This window comes from Mytilus galloprovincialis, chromosome 11 (assembly GCF_965363235.1).
Source record: "Mytilus galloprovincialis chromosome 11, xbMytGall1.hap1.1, whole genome shotgun sequence".
Classification (NCBI taxonomy): domain Eukaryota; kingdom Metazoa; phylum Mollusca; class Bivalvia; order Mytilida; family Mytilidae; genus Mytilus; species Mytilus galloprovincialis.
The window spans coordinates 63,431,492-63,452,903 of record NC_134848.1 but is presented as its reverse complement, the minus strand read 5'-3'; the positions used below and the strand labels follow the sequence as shown (position 1 = coordinate 63,452,903).

The following is a 21,412-nucleotide window of genomic DNA, read 5'->3' as shown; positions in this document are numbered from 1 at the left end:
ACGCAGAAACACAAGGCACCCTCAAAACAAGGTAGATAATTAATTCTGGATAAATTATTGTGTGCATTTATTATTGTGATTTCAACATGACTGGTCAAAAACTGGAGAATTATTATAATTTAAATATATGCTGCATACAAAAAAATGCAGTTAAAAATGGGCCTCCATGGCTGATTGGTCCAAGTAGTCACTACTGAAATCACTAGCCAGTCAACACTGAGCTTGTGAGTTAGAATCCCGCTGGTGCTAGTGCACTCTTCTCCAACCTGAATTGACTAGAATTGTCAGTTTTCCTATCGAAGGTCAGTGTTTTTCTCTGGACATTTCAGCTTCCTCAACCAATAAAAACTGTCTGCAACAAAATAGGGTGCTTAGAAGTGGCTTTAAAACACCAAAAATCAAATCAAATCACTGTCCTAAATTGAAAAGTTGTAAAAGTATGGATTGATAGCTTATTGATACCCTTGCTCCTTGATTTGTATGAGATAAAAGGAAGTCCATGTTTTGATATTGTTGACCCCAAAGTACATTATAGCTGCTTCAGGTCAGTTTGAAATATTACAATAATATTGATAATTTGGGTAAAAACCAACTCACAGCAAACCATTACATAGATGATATATCCTGTCCTTATATTTTCTATAGTGTTTCAACCTACAAATTGTCAAAATTATGAAATACTAGAAGCTATTAGCAGGGGCAGATTTAACGTTTGATGGTATTAAAAATATTGACAATTTTAAGCCAAAACTTGATATCTTTTAGATCAGAGGGTATGCCCTCTACGCCCCCATACAACCATTCTGTATCTGTCACTGAGTAGGCCATGTCTTTTGGTACAATTATCATACTCAGATTTTGAAATCAACCATTCAGGATACAGATTTGGTGTTTCAAGCACAAATTTTATATGCTTAGTAATCAGTAAAGTCTATGACCGAGAGCCCTTATCTGTTTCTGAAATTGAGAATGGAAATGGGGAATGTGTCAAAGAGACAGCAACCCGACCAAAGAACAGACAACAGCAGAAGGTCACCAACAGGTCTTCAATGCAGTGAGAAATTCCTGCACCCAGAGTCATCCTTCAGCTGGCCCCTAAACAATTATATATACTAGTTCAGTGATAACGAACGCCATACCTAACTCCAAATTGTACACAAGAAACTTAAATTAAAAATAATACAAGACTAGCAAAGGCCAGAGGCTCCTAACTTGGGAAAGGTGCAAAAATGCAGCCAAGTTATTTTTTTTATCTCTGAAAAACATATAAATACATATATCAGGTTATTCAACCCAAATCAGTTTAATAGTTATTCAGTTAAAAGAGGATACATAGAAAAGAAATTATCTGTCATTATATCATAGACTATTTGTATTTAGAAAACCATTGTAAAAACTATCCTCTAAATAAATCTACTTATTTCAAATATTTACATTTCTGAATATTTTCCTTGTTGTCTCTTCCTTTTATTTAGAGACAAATTTTTATTATTTTTTTTTTTATAGATAGAAAATCTATTCTATTATTTATACCAGATTTAATTGTATCAACCAAAATGCCAAAATCAAACCAATCATCTGTAAAATTTGGTTATTGGAATATAGGTGGCTTATTTTCAAAGGGCATGAATAAAGCAGAGGATCCCCTTTTTCTGAAACATATAGAGAATTACGACATTGTTTTTTTAGTTGAAACTCATGTGGGATATAATTCCCAAATACACAATATTGGCAAATTTCATTATCATCCAATATGTAGAAAATTATCAAATAATAACCGTCATTTTGGGGGTATAGCAATTCTACAGAAAAGTCACGTTAAACCTCATGTCAAAATATTGATTAACAGTAATCCAGATTATCAATGGATTAAATTAGAAAAATCCTTTTTTGGATTTAAAAGTGACCTATTTATTTGTGTACTGTACAACCCCCCTGTTACGTCTAAATATACCCAAGAACTCTCTTCTGATGTTTTTGAATGCATAGAAAAAGATATCTTTCAGTATAAAAAAATGGGTGAAATTTTGTTATGTGGAGATTTTAATGCCAGAATAGGCTCTGAAAATGACTTTATAGTAAACGATGATTCAAAATTTACTCCAATTTTTGATACATACCCTACTGACAAAAACATTATGACAAGAAAAAGTCGAGACCAAAAAATTGATCAAAGAGGCAAAGAAGTTTTGGATTTTTGCATTAGTAAACAAATAAGAATTTTAAATGGCAGAGTTCTTGGTGATACATTTGGTAATTTTACTTGCTATACCCCCAATGGTGCAAGTGTGGTTGATTATGTTGCTGTGTCGGAAGAAATTCTTGAAAATGTACTGTATTTTAAAGTATCCAGATTTATTCCCACATTATCTGATTGTCATTGTAAACTTGAGTGGGAATTATCTGCAAAATATTGTGTTCCTGGAGAAAATGATATTCCAATCCAGTTGAAAAATATGACACCTAATTATATCTGGACTGACTGTTCAGCAATAAAATTTCAAGAAACACTTTCTTCAGATACACTACAAAACTACATACTAGAATTCAACAACAGCACAATTAAATTTACTCAGACATCAGTAGATGACGCATCATCAAAACTTTCAAACATCTTTTTATCAGCAGCAAATCTATCACTTAAACGACCTTTAAAAAAACACACAAACAAACAAAAAAACAAAAAGTGGTTTGACGCAAGTTTACAACAAGCTCGAACTAACTTGCTTAATTATGGAAAAATTTATTCAAGATTTCCATATGATCCAATTATCAAAAATCACTTTTATAAACTGAATCGTGAATACTCCAAACTAAGGAAATATAAATACAAACAATACAAACAATCATTGATTAGTCAGCTGGACTCCTTGCACGAAGAGAATCCAAAAATGTATTGGAACTTAATTAATGAACTACAGGAAAAAAATGAAACTAAAAAAAAATGTGGAGTACAACCATCAACTTTGATATCACATTTCCAAAAGTTGTCACAACTGAAAGGTGAATTTCAAAGTAGATATACAGAGCTATGTGAAAAACTGAAACAGTTAGAAAACTCAAAATGTTTCAACGAGTTGGACTCCTTTATCACTGAGTCTGAAATATCCAAAGCCATTTCACACTTAAAATGCAATAAATCATCAGGCTTGGATAACATTAGTAATAATATGATAAAGAATGGACAGACTTTCCTTTTAAAAAGTTTTCAACAGATGTTTAATACTTGTCTGTCTTCAGGTATATACCCAACATCTTGGGCTGAAGGTTATATTACACCAATTTTTAAAAGCAACGATACAAGTGACCCTAACAATTATAGAGGAATAACAATAACAAGTGCAATTGGAAAGCTTTTTAATAGAATATTAAGTCTAAGACTGGACAAATTTCTTCAGGAACATAATATTATACATGATAGTCAAATTGGATTCACAAGGAAAGCCAGAACTGCAGATCATATGTTTATTTTAAACTGTCTTATTAACAAATACTGTAATTCAAAAGAAGGTAGACTGTTTGCCTGTTTTGTTGATTTTCAGAAGGCTTTTGATACTGTTATACATACAGGGATCAAGATTAAACTACTAGATATTGGGGCTGGGTCTTATTTTTATAACATTATTAAAAGTATGTATGAAATTAGCAAATCATGTGTCAAAATTCAAAATCAAGTAAGTGATTTTTTCCCATTAGATATTGGAGTCAAACAAGGTGACAACCTCAGTCCGAATTTATTCAAGATATTCATAAATGATTTGCCCAGATATTTGTCAGATACTAGAGACCCAGTTAATGTCAATGACAAAGATCTACATTGTTTAATGTATGCTGATGATATTGTTTTATTATCTACATCAGCTGAAGGACTACGAGAAAAGCTGGGAATGCTTGATAAATTTTGCAAAGATTGGTGTCTCAATGTGAATACTAATAAGACAAAGGTGCTGATTTTCAACAAGGCAGGCAGACATGTAAAACAGATATTCACATTTCAGAATATAAATCTGGAATGTGTTTCAAAATACAAATACCTAGGTTTATATTTAAGCTCATCTGGTTCATTCAGTTATGCTCAAAATGAACTATACAAAAAATCCCTGAAAGCTCATTTCAAATTAAGGAAAGATCTTTTATCACTTAATCCTGATGTAAAAACAAGTATTCATGTTTTTGACCACACTGTAAAACCTATTTTATTATATGGTAGCGAAATATGGGGGATGTTTAATTCTCTTTCCTCTAAATGTAAGAAGGAAGATATATCTTTTGAAAAATTATATTCAGGTTTACCCTGTGAGAAACTTCATATAAAATTTTGTAAATTTATACTTGGGGTACACAAGAAAACAACAAATGCTGCAGTGTTATCTGAACTTGGAAGATTTCCAATATATTTTAATATTATAAAAGGAATGTTATTGTACTGGTATAGATTAGAGAATTTAGGTAATAATTTTCCTCTATTAAAAGAGGCATATACACAATCAAAGACACTACATCACATGAATATAACATCATGGTATGGTTCAATAAATGTTGTTTTTAAAATACTTGGTATTGACTATACAAATGCCATAAATGCTCCATTTTGTGAATCCTTATACAAATTTAAGAAATATATACAAACCAAGCTATCAATATTGTTTATTAGCTGTTGGAAAAAACAAATAGATAAATTTTCAGACAGTAAACTGAAAACCTACCTTTTATATAAAACAAATTTTGGTTTTGAAAAATATCTAACATTGATCAAGAATTTTGAACTTAGAAGAAGTTTTACTAAATTACGTGTATCTTCTCATAGATTACAAATAGAATTAGGTAGATATCAGGGTATTCCCCGAATTAACAGAATATGTAATAAATGTTCTTCCAATACTGTCGAAGATGAGGCTCATTTTCTATTTGATTGTAACAAATTTGAGGATGATAGAAATTGTATGTTAGCTAGTATTGCACAATATAATTCTTATTTTAATCATATGAACAGTCAAAGCAAAATTATCTGGTTATTTAGTGTAGAAAATGTTGAGTTACTTAAAATAATATGTAATTTTATATACAAACATCTTCCTTAGTGAAGATTAGTTAAAGGAAATCTATGTGTGTATATACATTTGATTGGACATAGAAAATTATATTCATCTGAATATCACAAACATACTAGCCGATTAAAAAAAAAAAATAATTGTTAAGATATATTATTTATTCAAATGTTCTCTTATATCCTTGAGGCATCGTCCCCTGGTATCAACTGCATTCAAGTTACCTATGATGCTTCCTTGTTTGCTTTTGATACAGGTAGGAAAGAGACATTTACACACATTTTGCATGCCTATGGCCCATAAGGTATCGTCCCCTGGTGTCAGCTGCCTTTAGGAAACCATAATGCTTTCCTATTTGCTGCTGACACAGGATGAGTCATGGACATGTTTAATTTCTACTTTCTTTTTGGCTAATTATTATATATTTAATTGATCCAACTTTTTGTGTACTATACATATGTGGATATCTATTTTTTTTTTTTTTTCTTTTTGGGCTGCTTGTTTGTTATCTATATCAACCACACTTGTAATAAAATGCATTAGTATTAAAAAAAACCAACATACTATAGATTCTTTATCTACGTATTCTTTAAGAACTTAAATAGTTCTCGTTTAACTTTTTTTTTTTTTATCTCATTGTTTGTATTGTATTATGAAAAAATTATTGATGTTGTAATGTTTATGCCCTTTGGGGCCCATAATTGGAAAATAAAAATATCTTATCTTATCTTATCTTATCTTATCTTATATGTGATGTGAAATATTTATTTTCATCTAATTCAGGTTACAGTCACTGGAAGAGGAAGAAAGTACGACACAACAAGAATTAGAAAGTAAGGAAGAGGCCTTGAAAGGGGTGGAAGATGATATCACACAATTAGAATGTAGTCCTAAAGACAAAGACAATAGTATGTTATTGTAAGTAGTTCTGAAAATATACTCCTAAAGTAGGGACACACAAATAGAATGTAGTCCCAAAGACAATAGTATGTTATGTAAGTAGTTCTGTAGAATATACTCCTAAAGTAGGGACACACAAATAGAATGTAGTCCCAAAGACAATAGTATGTTATGTAAGTAGTTCTGTAGAATATACTCCTAAAGTAGGGACACACAAATAGAATGTAGTCCCAAAGACAATAGTATGTTATGTAAGTAGTTCTGTAGAATATACTCCTTAAGTAGGGACACACAAATAGAATGTAGTCACAAAGACAAAGACAATAGTATGTTATGTAAGTAATTCTGTAGAATATACTCCTTAAGTAGGGACACACAAATAGAATGTAGTCCCAAAGACAATAGTATGTTATGTAAGTAGTTCTGTGGAATATACTCCTAAAGTAGGGACACACAAATAGAATGTAGTCCCAAAGACAATTACAATAGTATGTTATGTAAGTAGTTCTGTGGAATATACTCCTAAAGTAGGGACACACAAATAGAATGTAGTCCCAAAGACAATTACAATAGTATGTTATGTAAGTAGTTCTGTGGAATATACTCCTAAAGTAGGGACACACAAATAGAATGTAGTCCCAAAGACAATAGTATGTTATGTAAGTAGTTCTGTAGAATATACTCCTTAAGTAGGGACACACAAATAGAATGTAGTCACAAAGACAAAGACAATAGTATGTTATGTAAGTAATTCTGTAGAATATACTCCTTAAGTAGGGACACACAAATAGAATGTAGTCCCAAAGACAATAGTATGTTATGTAAGTAGTTCTGTGGAATATACTCCTAAAGTAGGGACACACAAATAGAATGTAGTCCCAAAGACAATTACAATAGTATGTTATGTAAGTAGTTCTGTGGAATATACTCCTAAAGTAGGGACACACAAATAGAATGTAGTCCCAAAGACAATTACAATAGTATGTTATGTAAGTAGTTCTGTGGAATATACTCCTAAAGTAGGGACACACAAATAGAATGTAGTCCCAAAGACAATTACAATAGTATGTTGTGTAAGTAGTTCTGTGGAATATACTCCTAAAGTAGGGACACACAAATAGATTGTAGTCCCAATGACAAAGACAATAGTATGTTATTGTAAGTAGTTCTGTAGAATATACTCCTAAAGTAGGGACACACAAATAGAATGTAGTCCCAAAGACAATAGTATGTTATGTAAGTAGTTCTGTAGAATATACTCCTAAAGTAGGGACACACAAATAGAATGTAGTCCCAAAGACAAAGACAATAGTATGTATTGTAAGTAGTTCTGTAGAATATACTCCTAAAGTAGGGACACACAAATAGATTGTAGTCCCAATGACAAAGACAATAGTATGTTATTTAAGTAGTTCTGTAGAATATACTCCTAAAGTAGGGACACACAAATAGAATGTAGTCCCAAAGACAATAGTATGTTATGTAAGTAGTTCTGTAGAATATACTCCTAAAGTAGGGACACACAAATAGAATGTAGTCACAAAGACAAAGACAATAGTATGTTATGTAAGTAGTTCTGTGGAATATACTCCCTAAAGTAGGGATAAGAAACTAGAATGTTGTCCCAAAGATAAAAACAATAATATATTATTGTAAGTAGTCATTTTATATTCACAATGCATTCAGAAATTGTGGCATGTGAGTATTATTGCAGTTATAATTATTCAATATCAGAAAGTTTTATTATCAAAACTGAAAATGTTTGTTTTTATTTTTACCTATCCAATAGAACACTTTCCAGCTCATCCTTCACCAGAAAAAAACTTGTCAATTATGCGCGCTTTTATGAATTCATTTACCAGATTAAGAGGGGAGCGCCTGTATCCCTGCTCTATAAACGTTCATCAAGGGTCTTAGTGATCGTCATTGTGCAGGATAAACTAGAAATAATGTTTGTTTTGTAAGTACTTAATCACAATTCCCTAATGACAGCGATGCTGATTGTCAATGATGAGAATTTAATTTGCCGAATAATGCAATGTAGTATTATAGTTTTACAACACTCCCTCAACATTAAAACTGAAGTGACGATGCTCCTAAACGCAGGAATGATGTTCACCAAAACCAGAGTTTTTAACGGAAATGCATTGAATTTGAAAGTTGTTTATTGCAATTTTCTTATTGATAAAAACTTCACTTAAAAGATGGGAGGTTAGAACAGCCCTATTGTAATAAAAGTTAAGTTCTCAAGTAATTTCTTTCCTAACAATTATTAAGGTTATTATTGTCTAGTAGTGTCCTGACTCCTAAATATGATAAGAAGGGTTCTAACCTTTCACGATCTAGATGTTGCTACTGAATATGATTGGAATGGTTCTAACCTTTCACGATCTAGATGTTGCTCTGGAATATGATTGGAATGGTTCTAACCTTTCACGATTTAGATGTTGCTCCGGAATATGATTGGAATGGTTCTAACCTTTCACGATCTAGATGTTGCTCCTGAATATGATTGGAATGGTTCTAACCTTTCACGATCTAGATGTTGCTCCTGAATATGATTGGAATGGTTCTAACCTTTCACGATCTAGATGTTTCTCCTGAATATGATTGGAATGGTTCTAACCTTTCACGATCTAGATGTTGCTCCTGAATATGATTGGAATGGTTCTAACCTTTCACGATCTATATGTTGCTCCGGAATATGATTGGAATGGTTCTAACCTTTCACGATCTAGATATTTATGTATTATTTAATTTCCAGAAAGAAAAAAAGACAACGGTAAGGCAATCATTACCTTGGTATTGGCTAGTGGCAAAGAAAGGCATGTTCTCAAAACCATGTTGTCATGTACTTAATACATCCAAATACAGTATTGTCCTGTATTTTAGTATTTTACATAATAATTTCCTTTTTAACGTATTAGATAGGTTTGTTTTTTGTTACAGCCTTGGAATCCTGAACTTTATACATTTTCATGACGTAATCCTGAACTTTATACATTTTCATGACTTAATCCTGAAATTTATACATTTTCCATGATTTAATCCTTACCTTTATACATTTTCCATTACCCTTCTAGATGAGGTTTGATTCCAGTAACCCAGGAATAAGGCATAATGTGTATGAATGGTTGTGGCTTTAGTAGCTAGAATTATACGTTATACATATATTATATTATGATATTTAAATTGATCAGAATTGAGGGTTTCAACTCAAAGGAAGATAGATAAAAGTTAAGACATTTATTTGTGTGTTTTAATTAATTATTTTAATTTTTTTTGGGGGGGGGGGGGGTAGTACTGACATTTCCTATGGCAAAACAGTCTAAGATTGAGTTTTATTTTCAAAGGAACAAACACACCAAGAAAAGTTTTATCTGTCTTGTCTGATATGGTGTCACATAAACTAAATTCAGAGACTTCATTAGAAAAAAAATGGAACAAGCTAGGTTTACCAAATATATCCCAACAATAATTTTTAAGAAACCCATCTATTTGTTGTTAATTAAAAATACCCATGCCTTTGATTTCAAATTTCCTTAAAGATTTTTGAAGCATTGATATTGACTGTGGTATTATACTTTATTAAAATTAATTATATTAATCACTTCATGTATATATGTTTTGATTATACACGTAAAAAAATACACTCATTATAACCTCAATATTGCATGGGAAATGCACACTACAATATGATCCTGATGCACGTTAAGCCCTATACTTTAGGATGATATCAGTAGAAAAAAACTAGTAAACAGCAAATATTTACCCACTTACATGTACATGAAGCATGTGAATGAAAATAAAAACCTTTTTCAATAAAGTCAGAATAAAACTATAACAAAATCTCTGAAATGTGTAGTAATTTGTCATGAAGAAATATGTTAACAAGGTTAATATCCACTCTATCACTATGTCTTAAATAACTCTCCACTTTCAATAATTAATCCCTTGAAGCAAGAAATGTGTATTTAGCATGATTTTTTTTTGTAGAATATGTGAAATTTTAGTTATAGATATAGATGTGGTATGAGTGCAAATGGGACAACTCTCCATCCAAGTCCAAATTTGTAAAAGTAAACCATTATAGGTCCAAGTATGGTTTAAGAATTCCCAATTTAGCCGTGGTGTATAGATTTTTAAAGTTATGGTTTACAAAAGTGTAAAAAGTAACTATTGTACCCTTCAAAATATTTTGTTTTAAATTTGTGTACCATATTTATAAGGAGTAACTTGTAATCCTCCAACTGTTGAGGTTAATAGATTACCATTGGCGGATCCAGAACTTTTCAGAAGGGGGGTGGGGGGTGACTAACTGACTTAAGGGGGGGGGGGGGGCATGCTCCAGACATGCTTCAGTAATTCCCTATATAAACAAACAAATATTTCCCACGAAAGGGAGGACAGGCCCCCCCCCCCCCTCCCCCCTGGATCTGCCTATGGTGGCTGTGTTAAAATGATTGAAAATAATATAGATATAAATATTTTAATATGTCGAATTGTTTTAAATGTAAGAAGTACACTGCACATGGTATTTTTAGTCTCTATCTTTCTAATTCTGAAGTTGCTTAAGGTGGTTTGGGTGTCTTCTGTCATCTTGGAATTTATAATAGAACACAATAGGTATAGCTTTTAAATAAATTCAGCAAATTTTGGTGCAAGAATTTGGTTTTCTTAAAAGAATTTTCTTTGAAATGAACAAATTTATTACTGATATCAAGGATATGTTTACAAATGTACAGCTATTTCCCTTGATTTCATTTTTTTTAACTTATCATATTAAGGGGAGGTAACTCAGAAATTATACAATTTATTAAAGAATCCACAGGAAATTTTTCTATTTCATGTTATTGTTGAAAAAACATATGATGTTTGATAATCAAAAAGCACTTTATAAAAGCTGTCTCCTCATATGGTAATTATTTTACATTTTGGAAAAGTTCGATTTTTTTTTTTAAAGATTTTTCATTTATACTCCCATACCCCCTATAACATTACCTGTTATATTTTTTTGTCTCTATTTGAACTCCCAAATTTTTATTTCAAGATGAAGATTTCAATTATTATTTTCATTATAGATATCTACAGAAGAAACGAGAGCGACACAAATGTCTGCTAGAAGTTACAGAAACAAAAGCCAAGTTGGAAATCCAATCACAGATGGTTCAAAGGATAAAAGATTCACTTGATGCTGTAGGGGATGAGATGCCTAAAATGTTAGACAATGGGGATGATTGTGATGTCTCTGTAAGTGAATTATTGCTCATTGTTGAAGGCCGTATGGTGACCTATAGCTGTTAATTTGTGTGTCATTTAGTCTCTTGTGAAGAGTTGTCCCATTGGCAGTCATACCACAATTTCTAATTTTAACCAAAATTTAAATGTGTGAATTTAATTCAAATTGAAAATCTCAGATGCTGCCCTTTGGGTTACTTTACATTTATCTTAAAACTATAATTTGTATGATTTAAACAGAAATTTAAATGTGTAAATTTAATTCAAATTACAAACTCAATTTTTTTTTTATTTATTTCATTGCCAGTTGACCAGTGATTCCAGCCAACCACAAACCAGTACCATAGCAAAGGCAGGAAAACCATTCAAGTCATTGTTTAATAAATTCAAGAAAGTAGACGGAGGTGAAAAGAGCACACACTATGAAGACAATGATGTCAATGAAGCGAATCATACAAATAATGCACATGAAGTAAGTATGAACCTTCCCATGATTCATTGTAGGTTACTATGGTAATCAAAGACATAAGTGTACCCAGTTAAAAAAAAATATGTCAGTGGTGCAAATCATACAAATAATGCACATGAAGTAAGTATGAACCTTCCCATGATTCATGGTAGGTTACTATGGTGATCAAAGACATAAGTGTACCCAGTTAAAAAAATATATGTCAGTGGTGCGAATCATACAAATACTGCACACGAAGTAAGTATGAACCTTCCCATAATTCATTGTTGGTTACTCTGGTAATCAAGAGACAACATACAGGATTAAAACATTATTCATTTGGCATCTTCAGGTTAGGATTTGGGGTAGCAATATTTTCCTCTAACTCTTATAGTTTTATCCCAGAAATTATATTGACCTGAAAGTGTTATTGTTTTAATTTGTTTTTAAGACCCACCTACGATAGTAGAGGGGCATTATGTTTCTGATCAGTGGGTCCACCTGTTTGTCCGTTCATTATTTCGTTCGTCTGTTCAGCTTCAGGTTAAAGTTTTTAGTCATAACATACTAAAATATATATTCAAATTGTATAAAAAGTCTATAATGAAAAAATTACAATGCATGGGCTTATTTTTTCAATGCATGGGCTAGATAATAAGTATCAGCATTTCTAGTGTATGGTAATCTAAATTTTTTATATATTTAGATATTTTAATTCTGTTTATATATCGAAGCTAATGCCCTTTTGATTTGCAGAAAAACTCTAGTAAATGTATCTTTATACATTAATTTGAAGGTCTTGCATGTCTAAATTATTTATATCTTTATTTTGAAGATCAACTCTAGTGACGTGGAGGCTGTGTTGGAAGAGCAGGAGTGGTTCCATGGCGTTCTGCCAAGGGAAGAGGTTCAACGTCTGCTGAATAAAGATGGCGACTTCCTTGTTAGAGAAAGTAAAAACAAGAAAACAAGTGAAGTTCAATATGTTCTGTCAGCATTCTGGAATGGACATAAACACTTTATTATTCAATATGGAGAGGTATAGTCTAGCAATTCAAATCGCATATAATATTATTTCAATATATATTAAGGATGTATGCTCATTTGTTTCAAAATTAAAATGTTTTTTAAAAGACTGTTGTAGAATAAAAGAATATGAATACGTAAAATAAAAAATTAGAAAAAAATGACAGGTTCATATTTTGTTTTTTTGAGAAATAGAATAATCAATTAAAAAATTGGCAGGAAATGGTTTTCTGTAGATTTTTCATACATTTGACATTGACACCTTCATGACTTTTTTCCTTTCAAAAGCAAAAAAAAAGAACAAGTATTGTATAAAATTTTGAAAAATGACTTAGAAACCTATATGCAATAAAAAGGTAGGAGTCAGTGTCAAAATTTTTATTTGGACTGCATGGATAAAACTAGAGGATTCCAAATGTCTGATAAAAAGTAAAAAACAACAAGATAGAGTAACGCACTATACAATAGCATAATAGATTATAAAATACTAGGCAACATTGATACACATGAGTGAAACAGAAATGCCACAACAAAAATAACAGCAAAATTGTTCTGTCATTATTTTTTTTCAGATGATCGTGAAACTGTGGATTCATTTTATTTTCGTGGAATGTGGAAAACTTGTATTTTTATGGATATTAGATTTTAGGGTTGGACAAAATCTGCTTTAAATAAAAATCTAGAAAAGTTGCACCTGATTGAACATTACCATTCTATTTCAGGGTGGATGGAGGTTTGAAGGAGATTCTTACCCGACCATTCCAGAGTTAGTGACAGTCCAGTATAAAAGTGGGACCATTGTGACGGCTAAGTCTCAGTGTATACTTAGTAATCCCATCATCAAAGAACTATGGCAGTTAAATAATGATGATATAGCTTTAGAGATGAAGATAGGCAATGTATGAATTATTCAAATAACTATTCATGGTCAAAATACTGCTGCCTTGAAGACCCATTGGTTGCCTTGGGCTGTTTTCTGCTCTTTAGTTGGGCGGTTGTCTCTTTGACACATTCTCGTTTCCATTCTTAATTTTTATAGAAATTGAATAATTCACCAAACAAAGCACCTAATTGGCTTATATATTTCATGAGCTAAACATTGACTTTCAAATCCATGGACTTTTTCTTACATTACCTGTATCAAAATGCCTTTGTGATTGTTCAATAACATAATTTACACCAATTGACCTGTGGTCAGTTTGAACTCATTCATTAAAAAACAAATTGAGATTGATGATGTTACTGTCATGGCCTATATTTTAATTTTTTAGATTAACAGGTTCATGTATGAAAATTCAAATGAGAATGACTTGTTTTATTTTTTATTTATTTTTGAATATATCCATCTTGTATTCTTTATTCTTTAAAAAAGCTTTATGTTTATTCAGTGTTCCCCTCCATGCCTTTAAGTATCTTTGTAATGTGATGGTGTAATGCTTCAATTTGAATCTATAGAGAGCCATGGTGTAGTGGTTAGCAATCAGACTACAAACACAAAGGTTCCTGGTTTGATCCCTAATCTGGTGAGAAAATTTCAGGGACGTAATTTTCGGCTCTCCCTTGACACCATTTGCAAGTATGGTCTTGAGAAACGATGATAGTCTGTCGGAAGGGGATGATAAATGGCTGACCTGTGTTAAGAGAGAGCAATATCTCTTGCAAGTAAAAGACACCTTTGTAGATTTCGAAAAAATTGCAGGCTAATGACTACAAGGTGGATAGGGATTAATATATATAAGTTGTAATAACTTGTTTACCATTCCGATATAAACAAATATGTTTAAATTGTCTGAAATGATTCTCCCACAGATTGTGTTGTGGATAAGATACTATAATTTCTAGAAACAAGATGGTATCTTGAAATTTCCTGTTTACCAGGATGTTATATGAAATTTGTTGTGAGATTTACTGATTTACTTAGATAATTGTAGATCATTCATACATACAAACATATTCCATTTAGAAATTAAAACAATAATTACACCACTGCTTTAAATTATATCCCCAATTTGAAATAGTGGGGTATACTATTTTGCCTTTGTCTGTCCCTCAGTCTGTCCAACCATCCCACAAATATTTTTCATTGCTTTTTTCTCAGTAATGCGGGGTTCACACATTGCCCATTATTGCTCCCGTTTGAGATCAGACAGCGATACGACACGAAAAGTGAAAAAGTCGGATTAGTATCCTCAATTATCTGGAATGTCCTATTATTGTCTGAATGCAGTTGTTTTAGTTCGTAACAGATTCCTACTGGTCGGGAAGGGTCCAAATAGTTCGGCAAAGCACCCCGACAGTTAGGTGCGTCCCGTAACATTCGGGAAACTCAGCCGATTTTGTCTAGTCGAATTACAATCGTGCCTATGTCGTGACAGATTCTGTTGTATCGGATCGAATTCCTAGCAATGTTCTGTGTATTTGGGACGGTGTCCTCTGGAACGGGAATGATCTGGAGAAATTTTTCATTGCTGTTTTTCTGTCGATTGAGTCCAGATTGCATCCAGATCTTGTCGATTGCGAACCGTTTTTGCCGAAACCGTTCGGAAACAGTCCCATTATTAATTCTAAATTCATCAATGATACCCACGTCAGAGTCCCGACAATTACAGAATACAATACGACTGAGACCAGACAAAGCCGTTTTCAATGCGATAGAGCGGACCGTGATAGGATTACGTTTCGACAGTACCTGATCATCCCGAGTATAATGACAGTTTTCGAACGGATAACTTCCATCAGCGTCGGTTCACTGTCTTGTCACTATCTGATCTCTGTCGGATTACATTCGGTAGAATCGGGACGCAGTCATGATAGACTCGGTCGAATTTTACCTGGTGAAAGATACAAATCGGATTAGAAGTGGATTTAGAACGGATTATCGGGATAAATTCGCTTGGAAACGGTTGAATATCGACGCTTCCTGAACAATATCTGATTGTTGTCGTGATTAATTTTTTTTTTTACAAATTTTAATTAAAGTTTGAATTTCCATCCATGATTCATAGGATCTTGATCAGACTTTTAATCAATTTTATTCGGGAATGGTCCTGTCAAGGACGGCAGTAAAAATCGTGAATGTGTGACCCCAGCTTAACTACATCATAAGGGTTTCTGAAATTTGGTTTCAGGGTTGATTTAAGTGAGCTATTATGTGTGATGCATTTATAGATTCATCATTCAGCGACTTGCTGTTTACCAAATTATTTGGGTTGGGGTATCATCAATGAGCACTATTTCCTATCAAAGGTCAGTGGTTTTCTCCAGACACTCTGACTTCCTCCACTAATAAAAACTGGGTTCCACAAAAAAGCCAAAAGGTGGCACTTTAAAGTGGTGTTAAAACAGCGTCAATCAGTGAGCAGTAGCTGGTAGTTTCACTTGTTTCCACTACTTTAAAAAATAGTTTTACATTTCAGGGTAATTTTGGTGAGGTATACAAAGGGTTATACAAACCTAAGAATCAGGTTGTGGCTATTAAGACTTGTCGAGATACGCTCTCTGACGATCAGAGGAAGAAGTTCTTACAAGAAGGAAGGATCTTAAAACAATATGATCATCCTAATATTGTACAGTTCATTGGAATAGCTGCTCAGAGACAACCAGTAATGATTGTGATGGAATATGTGGCAGGTAGGAGGAAGTAGAATTAGTGGCTGGTATTTTTTTCTATTCTTATATATGTATTCCTTCATATTTTGTTGGTTTCTTTTAGGAATAAGAGGACACCACTGCACAGTATTAATTGACTGGCTTTTCTCCTTTTAATGTCTGTTCTTTAGTTTTTGGATGAGGGAATTGGAGGCACTCAATTAAATAAATATGGATGATTGCATTTTTAATAGAATTTTGTAAGAATTATAAGTAAAAGGTAGTTGGGTCTTAAAAGAGTGCCTCACAGTCCTACTCTGTCTTCATGCATTTATTGTGGAACTGCCTTTTTACTCTTACTTTCTTCTTGTATAAAATATATACTTTTGATAAAAAAAATTGGAACATTGGTAAAGTTATTTACACTGATTTATTCATTATCTACTGCACTGTAAAATTATTAACATATTCCAAAACACTATCAATCAAGTAAATATCTTAAGTTAGTTGGAAAGAAGTGGGTAAAGTTGCTAAGGCAGTGGTGGATCCAGAAATTTTCATAAGTGGGGCCCATGCTTCATGCTTCAGTGATTCCCTATATTATCAACCAAATTTTTCCCAGAAAAGGGCCCCCTAAATTCACCTCTGAAAGGTTGCAATCAAAAACCTAAAAACAGAAAATACCAAGATTATGAAACACTACAATAAAACTGAATAATTAGGAATATTGAATTGGTCTTCTCCTTTTATAAATCAGGTTGACAATAAAAAGGAGTAAAAAGAAATGAGAAAACATGACACAACATGCAGCCTCAGATGAATTGTGATTCTCACCTTGGATTTACGAATGTACAGATAATGTTGGGTCAGTTTGATTTTGACTCATCATGGTCTTGCTGTAGTTTCTTTATTTCTGCAAATTTTAAAAAGACAAAATTGTTTGACCAGAGAAGTGCTATTTATGTTGACAAAAGAATTGATATAAGAAGTTTATAAGTGCTATTTAACTGAAGTTTTAAGACAGAATCATAAATCTTTTCAGGTGGTGCACTGTTAAGTTATTTACGGAAACATGGAAAAACTCAATCAAAGAAACAGTTAACAAAGATGTGTGAAGATGCTGCTAACGGAATGGCATATCTGGAAAATAAAAACTGTATCCATAGGTAAGGACAAATAAATAACACCATCAAGAACTGTTAACATTTGTGATTAGACCATTTCTATTTTAGGGTTAGCTAGCTATAAAACTAGGTTAAATCTACTATTTTCTACTTAAGGAAATGCCTGTACTATTTGATTTGGAACTTTCTGTGGAGTTAGGTATTATTGAGGGGGAGGACAGGGGGGTACCCTTCTCCCTTCTCCCACCCCTCTTCTCCTTTTTCCTACCCCTCTTCTCCTTATTTTATTTTTTTTAATTTACCTGAAAAAAGAGAGATATTTTATTTTTTCATATTTTATTTTTTTCTCCAACTTTTTCTCCTTTCTCCCAGCCTTCCTCTCCTTTCTCCTACCCCCTTTCTCCTTTCTCCCACCCCCTTTCTCCTTTCTCCTACCCCCTTTCTCCCTGTCTCCCTTACCCCTGTCCTCCCCCTCATTATTGTAACTTTACTTTGTTCTTCTTACTTTTTCCTAAGAAGAACTACATGTTATATTCTAGGACAATTATATCTGATATGCACTTGTACATGCAGTGCATTGGTGCTTCTCATTTCCATGGAAATGAATGGAAATGATTTGACTCTACCATTTGTACCATGGTCCGATAAATTTTGTTTAATTAGAAACACATATACTGTGAAAGTACTTTTATTCGTGGGGTACCAATTTTCGTGGTTTTCGTGGATGACTCTATCCACGAATTTAAGTGTCCAACGAAATAAAACAACCATTGTCCAAATCGAGACATGGAAAGATCCCCATCGGTAGGTTTGAGTACTGATATGATCTAGATAATATATTAAATAACGCAAAATCTAAGAATACTTTAATAGCAGTCACAGAACTACAATTGCATGCAGGATTATACCCATTTAATCTTTTATAATCTAAATTGTACAACTTTTGATCTTTTAATTCTCATAAAAAATATTTTTGATCGATGAAAGTCAGATTTCCGGTATTGATATGCTAGTATGATAAAGTGTTCATTTTAATTCTCATAATTCTCGTACATATGGGAAATAATAATTTCATGCTGGGCTTGATTTTGGTAAGAATTATTTGACAACTCAAGATACGTTTATAGCATTTGTTTATGTTACTGTTTTCTTTAGGTGACATGTTTATGGCCTAATTAACACCTTTGATGGTCTCACTTTACCATGGGTTAATTAGTGTTATCACTACGATTTACACGGGTCTATGTTTACTTTGCAATTACCCTCAATCCAGACTATTTGTAACCTTCTTTCTAAAAGCTTTAATTTTTCAATATTTTTTTTTTTTTTTAGAAAACTAAAATCCACGAATTTAAAAACCCACGAACATGTAAATATTGCTCAAACCACGAAAATTGATACCCACGAATTAAAGTACTTTCACAGTACTAGGTAAAAAAATGCTATGTGGTATTCAGAATATAAATTGGCACATCTCAAAATTTGACTTTTTAAGTTAGGAAGCCTTATGGTTAATTTCTGAATTTTCATGATCAAATAATCGTTTTAGAAAAATTTTAAGTCCTCAATTAAGTTTTCAGCTGTTTTGATTGTGAATTGGTTGTTTAAAGGTCTCTAGCAGGAACCCCTCTGTTAGCTGCCCTGGCCTGGACTGTTAATGATTTTTGTCGAGCCTGCAACTTTTGTTGCAGAAAGCTCGACATAGGGATAGTAATCCGGCGGCGGCGGCGGTGTTAGCTCACTTCTTAAAAGCTCTATATTTTAGAAGGTGGAAGACCTGGATGCTTCATACTTTGTATATAGATGCTTCATGTCACGAAGTTTCCGTCAGTCACATGTCCAATGTCCTTGACCTCATTTTCATGGTTCAGTGACCACTTGAAAAAAAAGTTCAAATTTTTTGTAATGTTGAATTCTTTCTTATTATAAGTAATAGGATAATTATATTTAATATGTGCGTACCTTGCAAGGTCCTCATGTCTGTCAGACAGTTTTCACTTGACCTCGACCTCATTTCATGGATCAGTGAACAAGGTTAAGTTTTGGTGGTCAAGTCCATATCTCAGATGCTATAAGCAATAGGGCTAGTATATTCGGTGTATGGAAGGACTGTAAGGTGTACATGTCCAACTGGCAGGTGTCATCTGACGTTGACCTCATTTTCATGGTTCAGTGGTTATAGTTAAATTTTTGTGTTTTGGTGTATTTTTCTCATACTATATGCAATAGGTCTACTATATTTGTTGTATGGAATGATTGTAAGGTGTACATGTCTAGCGGGCAGATGTCATCTGACCTTGACCTCATTTTCATGGTTCAGTGGTCAAAGTTAAGTTTTTGAGTTTCGGTCTTTTTATCTAATACTGTATGCCATAGGTCAACTATATTTGGTGTATGGAAATATTTTATGATCTTTATGTCAGTTGCGCAGGTTTTATTTGACCGTGACCTCATTTTCACGGTTCATTGTACAGTGTTAAATTTTTGTGTTTTGGCCTATTTTTCTTAAACTATAAGTAATGGGTCAACTATATATGTTGTATAGAAGCATTGTTAGCTGTACATGTCTGCCTGGCTTGGTTCATCTGACCTTGACCTCATTTTCAAGGTTCATTGGTCTTTGTTTAGTTATCTTGGTTAATGTTAAGTTTATGTGACAGTTGTTATAAAGCTAAGCTTTATACTTAGGACTATCAACATAATATCAATGATTAGTATAGAAGGCGAGACATTTCAGTGTGTGCACTCTTGTGTTTTCATGTGATAAGAAATAAAAGATGTTGATGTTGTTAAGCATGTTAAGTTTTTCTTTTTTAAAAAGACCTTTAAGTTCAGCAATTACCTAATATTAATTTATTGTGCTTATATAAATCTGACTGACTTATTTTGCAGAGATCTAGCAGCTCGAAACTGTCTAGTGGGTGACAACAATGTTGTCAAGATATCAGATTTTGGTATGTCCCGAGAAGAGGAGGAGTATACTGTATCAGATGGACTGAAACAAATCCCAATAAAATGGACAGCACCGGAGGCCTTATTGTATGGTAGGTTTAGCTTATTGAACTATTACTGTAGTAATATTTTTGCACGCGTTATAAAAATAAGTATTTATTATACATTCCATGCTAAGTATGAGGTAAACTGCTTTAACTATGTCGATCTGTATGTCGGTTATTATAAAATCAGAATTTTATGCCTAAGGATTTAAATGTTCATCCAATGTCGCAACCAAATGTTATGAAACTTATACACAATGCTTATGACTATAAAACACAAATCAAGATCGAATTTGTTTGCATCACTTTTACAGTCCTGTAATTATATCCCTCTATCACATTAAATGCAAGTGGGGGTATCATCTGTGTCTAAATGACACATTATCTATGTACTTGCTATGATGTTTATATTACTGCAAAAAAAATTCAATGATATAGGTGTCACACAAACACAAAAATCTTATTTAAATTTTGATAGAATCATTTGTATGGTGCATTTCATTTAACTTGTCCAACTACTGCAATAATGGCTTTTTTTTTCTTTTAAAACATTCAACTTAAATGAAGATACTCTAAAAAAATCTTTTAATTTATAAGTTTACTTACTTTTTATGGATAATAAATGTTTGTTATGATAATATTATCTATTGTTTAACAGGTAAATACACGTCACTTTGTGATGTATGGAGTTTTGGTATATTAATGTGGGAGATATTTTCTGGTGGATTAACCCCATACCAAGGCATGTCAAATGCTCAAGCCAGAGAAAGGGTGGATGCAGGTATAAATATATTCTTAAGAGTGATTTTGTGGATTTATTATAGGTCACTTTAGTTGGGGTTATATTTTATCATATTGTCCAACCGTCCATCTAACAAAATAATTTTGTCACATTTTTCTGAGGTCCCACTACAGGATATTTATAATTCGAATTTTTCCTTACAGAGGAAACACCAAATACAAATGAAATACTATTTATAACTTCTTTTTACTCTAACACGATATAGAATACTTGCACCAGAGGGAACACCATATACTATTGAT

The 21,412-nt window shown here is 32.6% G+C and overlaps 1 protein-coding gene across 3 annotated transcripts in view; it reads left to right on the top strand.

Annotated features, from left to right (window-relative positions):
* The window catches only part of LOC143052596 (tyrosine-protein kinase Fer-like), a 43,553-nt gene that overhangs the window by 15,950 nt on the left and 6,191 nt on the right, over window positions 1-21,412 (top strand). For 2 of the 3 annotated variants that reach the window (XM_076225660.1, XM_076225659.1), the window contains exons 8-17: window positions 5,832-5,966; window positions 8,713-8,730; window positions 11,030-11,198; window positions 11,494-11,658; window positions 12,470-12,673; window positions 13,383-13,559; window positions 16,077-16,290; window positions 17,291-17,414; window positions 20,265-20,416; window positions 21,027-21,149. In XM_076225660.1, the coding sequence (XP_076081775.1) occupies window positions 5,832-5,966; window positions 8,713-8,730; window positions 11,030-11,198; window positions 11,494-11,658; window positions 12,470-12,673; window positions 13,383-13,559; window positions 16,077-16,290; window positions 17,291-17,414; window positions 20,265-20,416; window positions 21,027-21,149 (1,481 nt within the window). The remainder of the gene's footprint in view (window positions 1-5,831; window positions 5,967-8,712; window positions 8,731-11,029; window positions 11,199-11,493; window positions 11,659-12,469; window positions 12,674-13,382; window positions 13,560-16,076; window positions 16,291-17,290; window positions 17,415-20,264; window positions 20,417-21,026; window positions 21,150-21,412) is intronic. The other variant, XM_076225661.1, reaches the window with a different exon arrangement.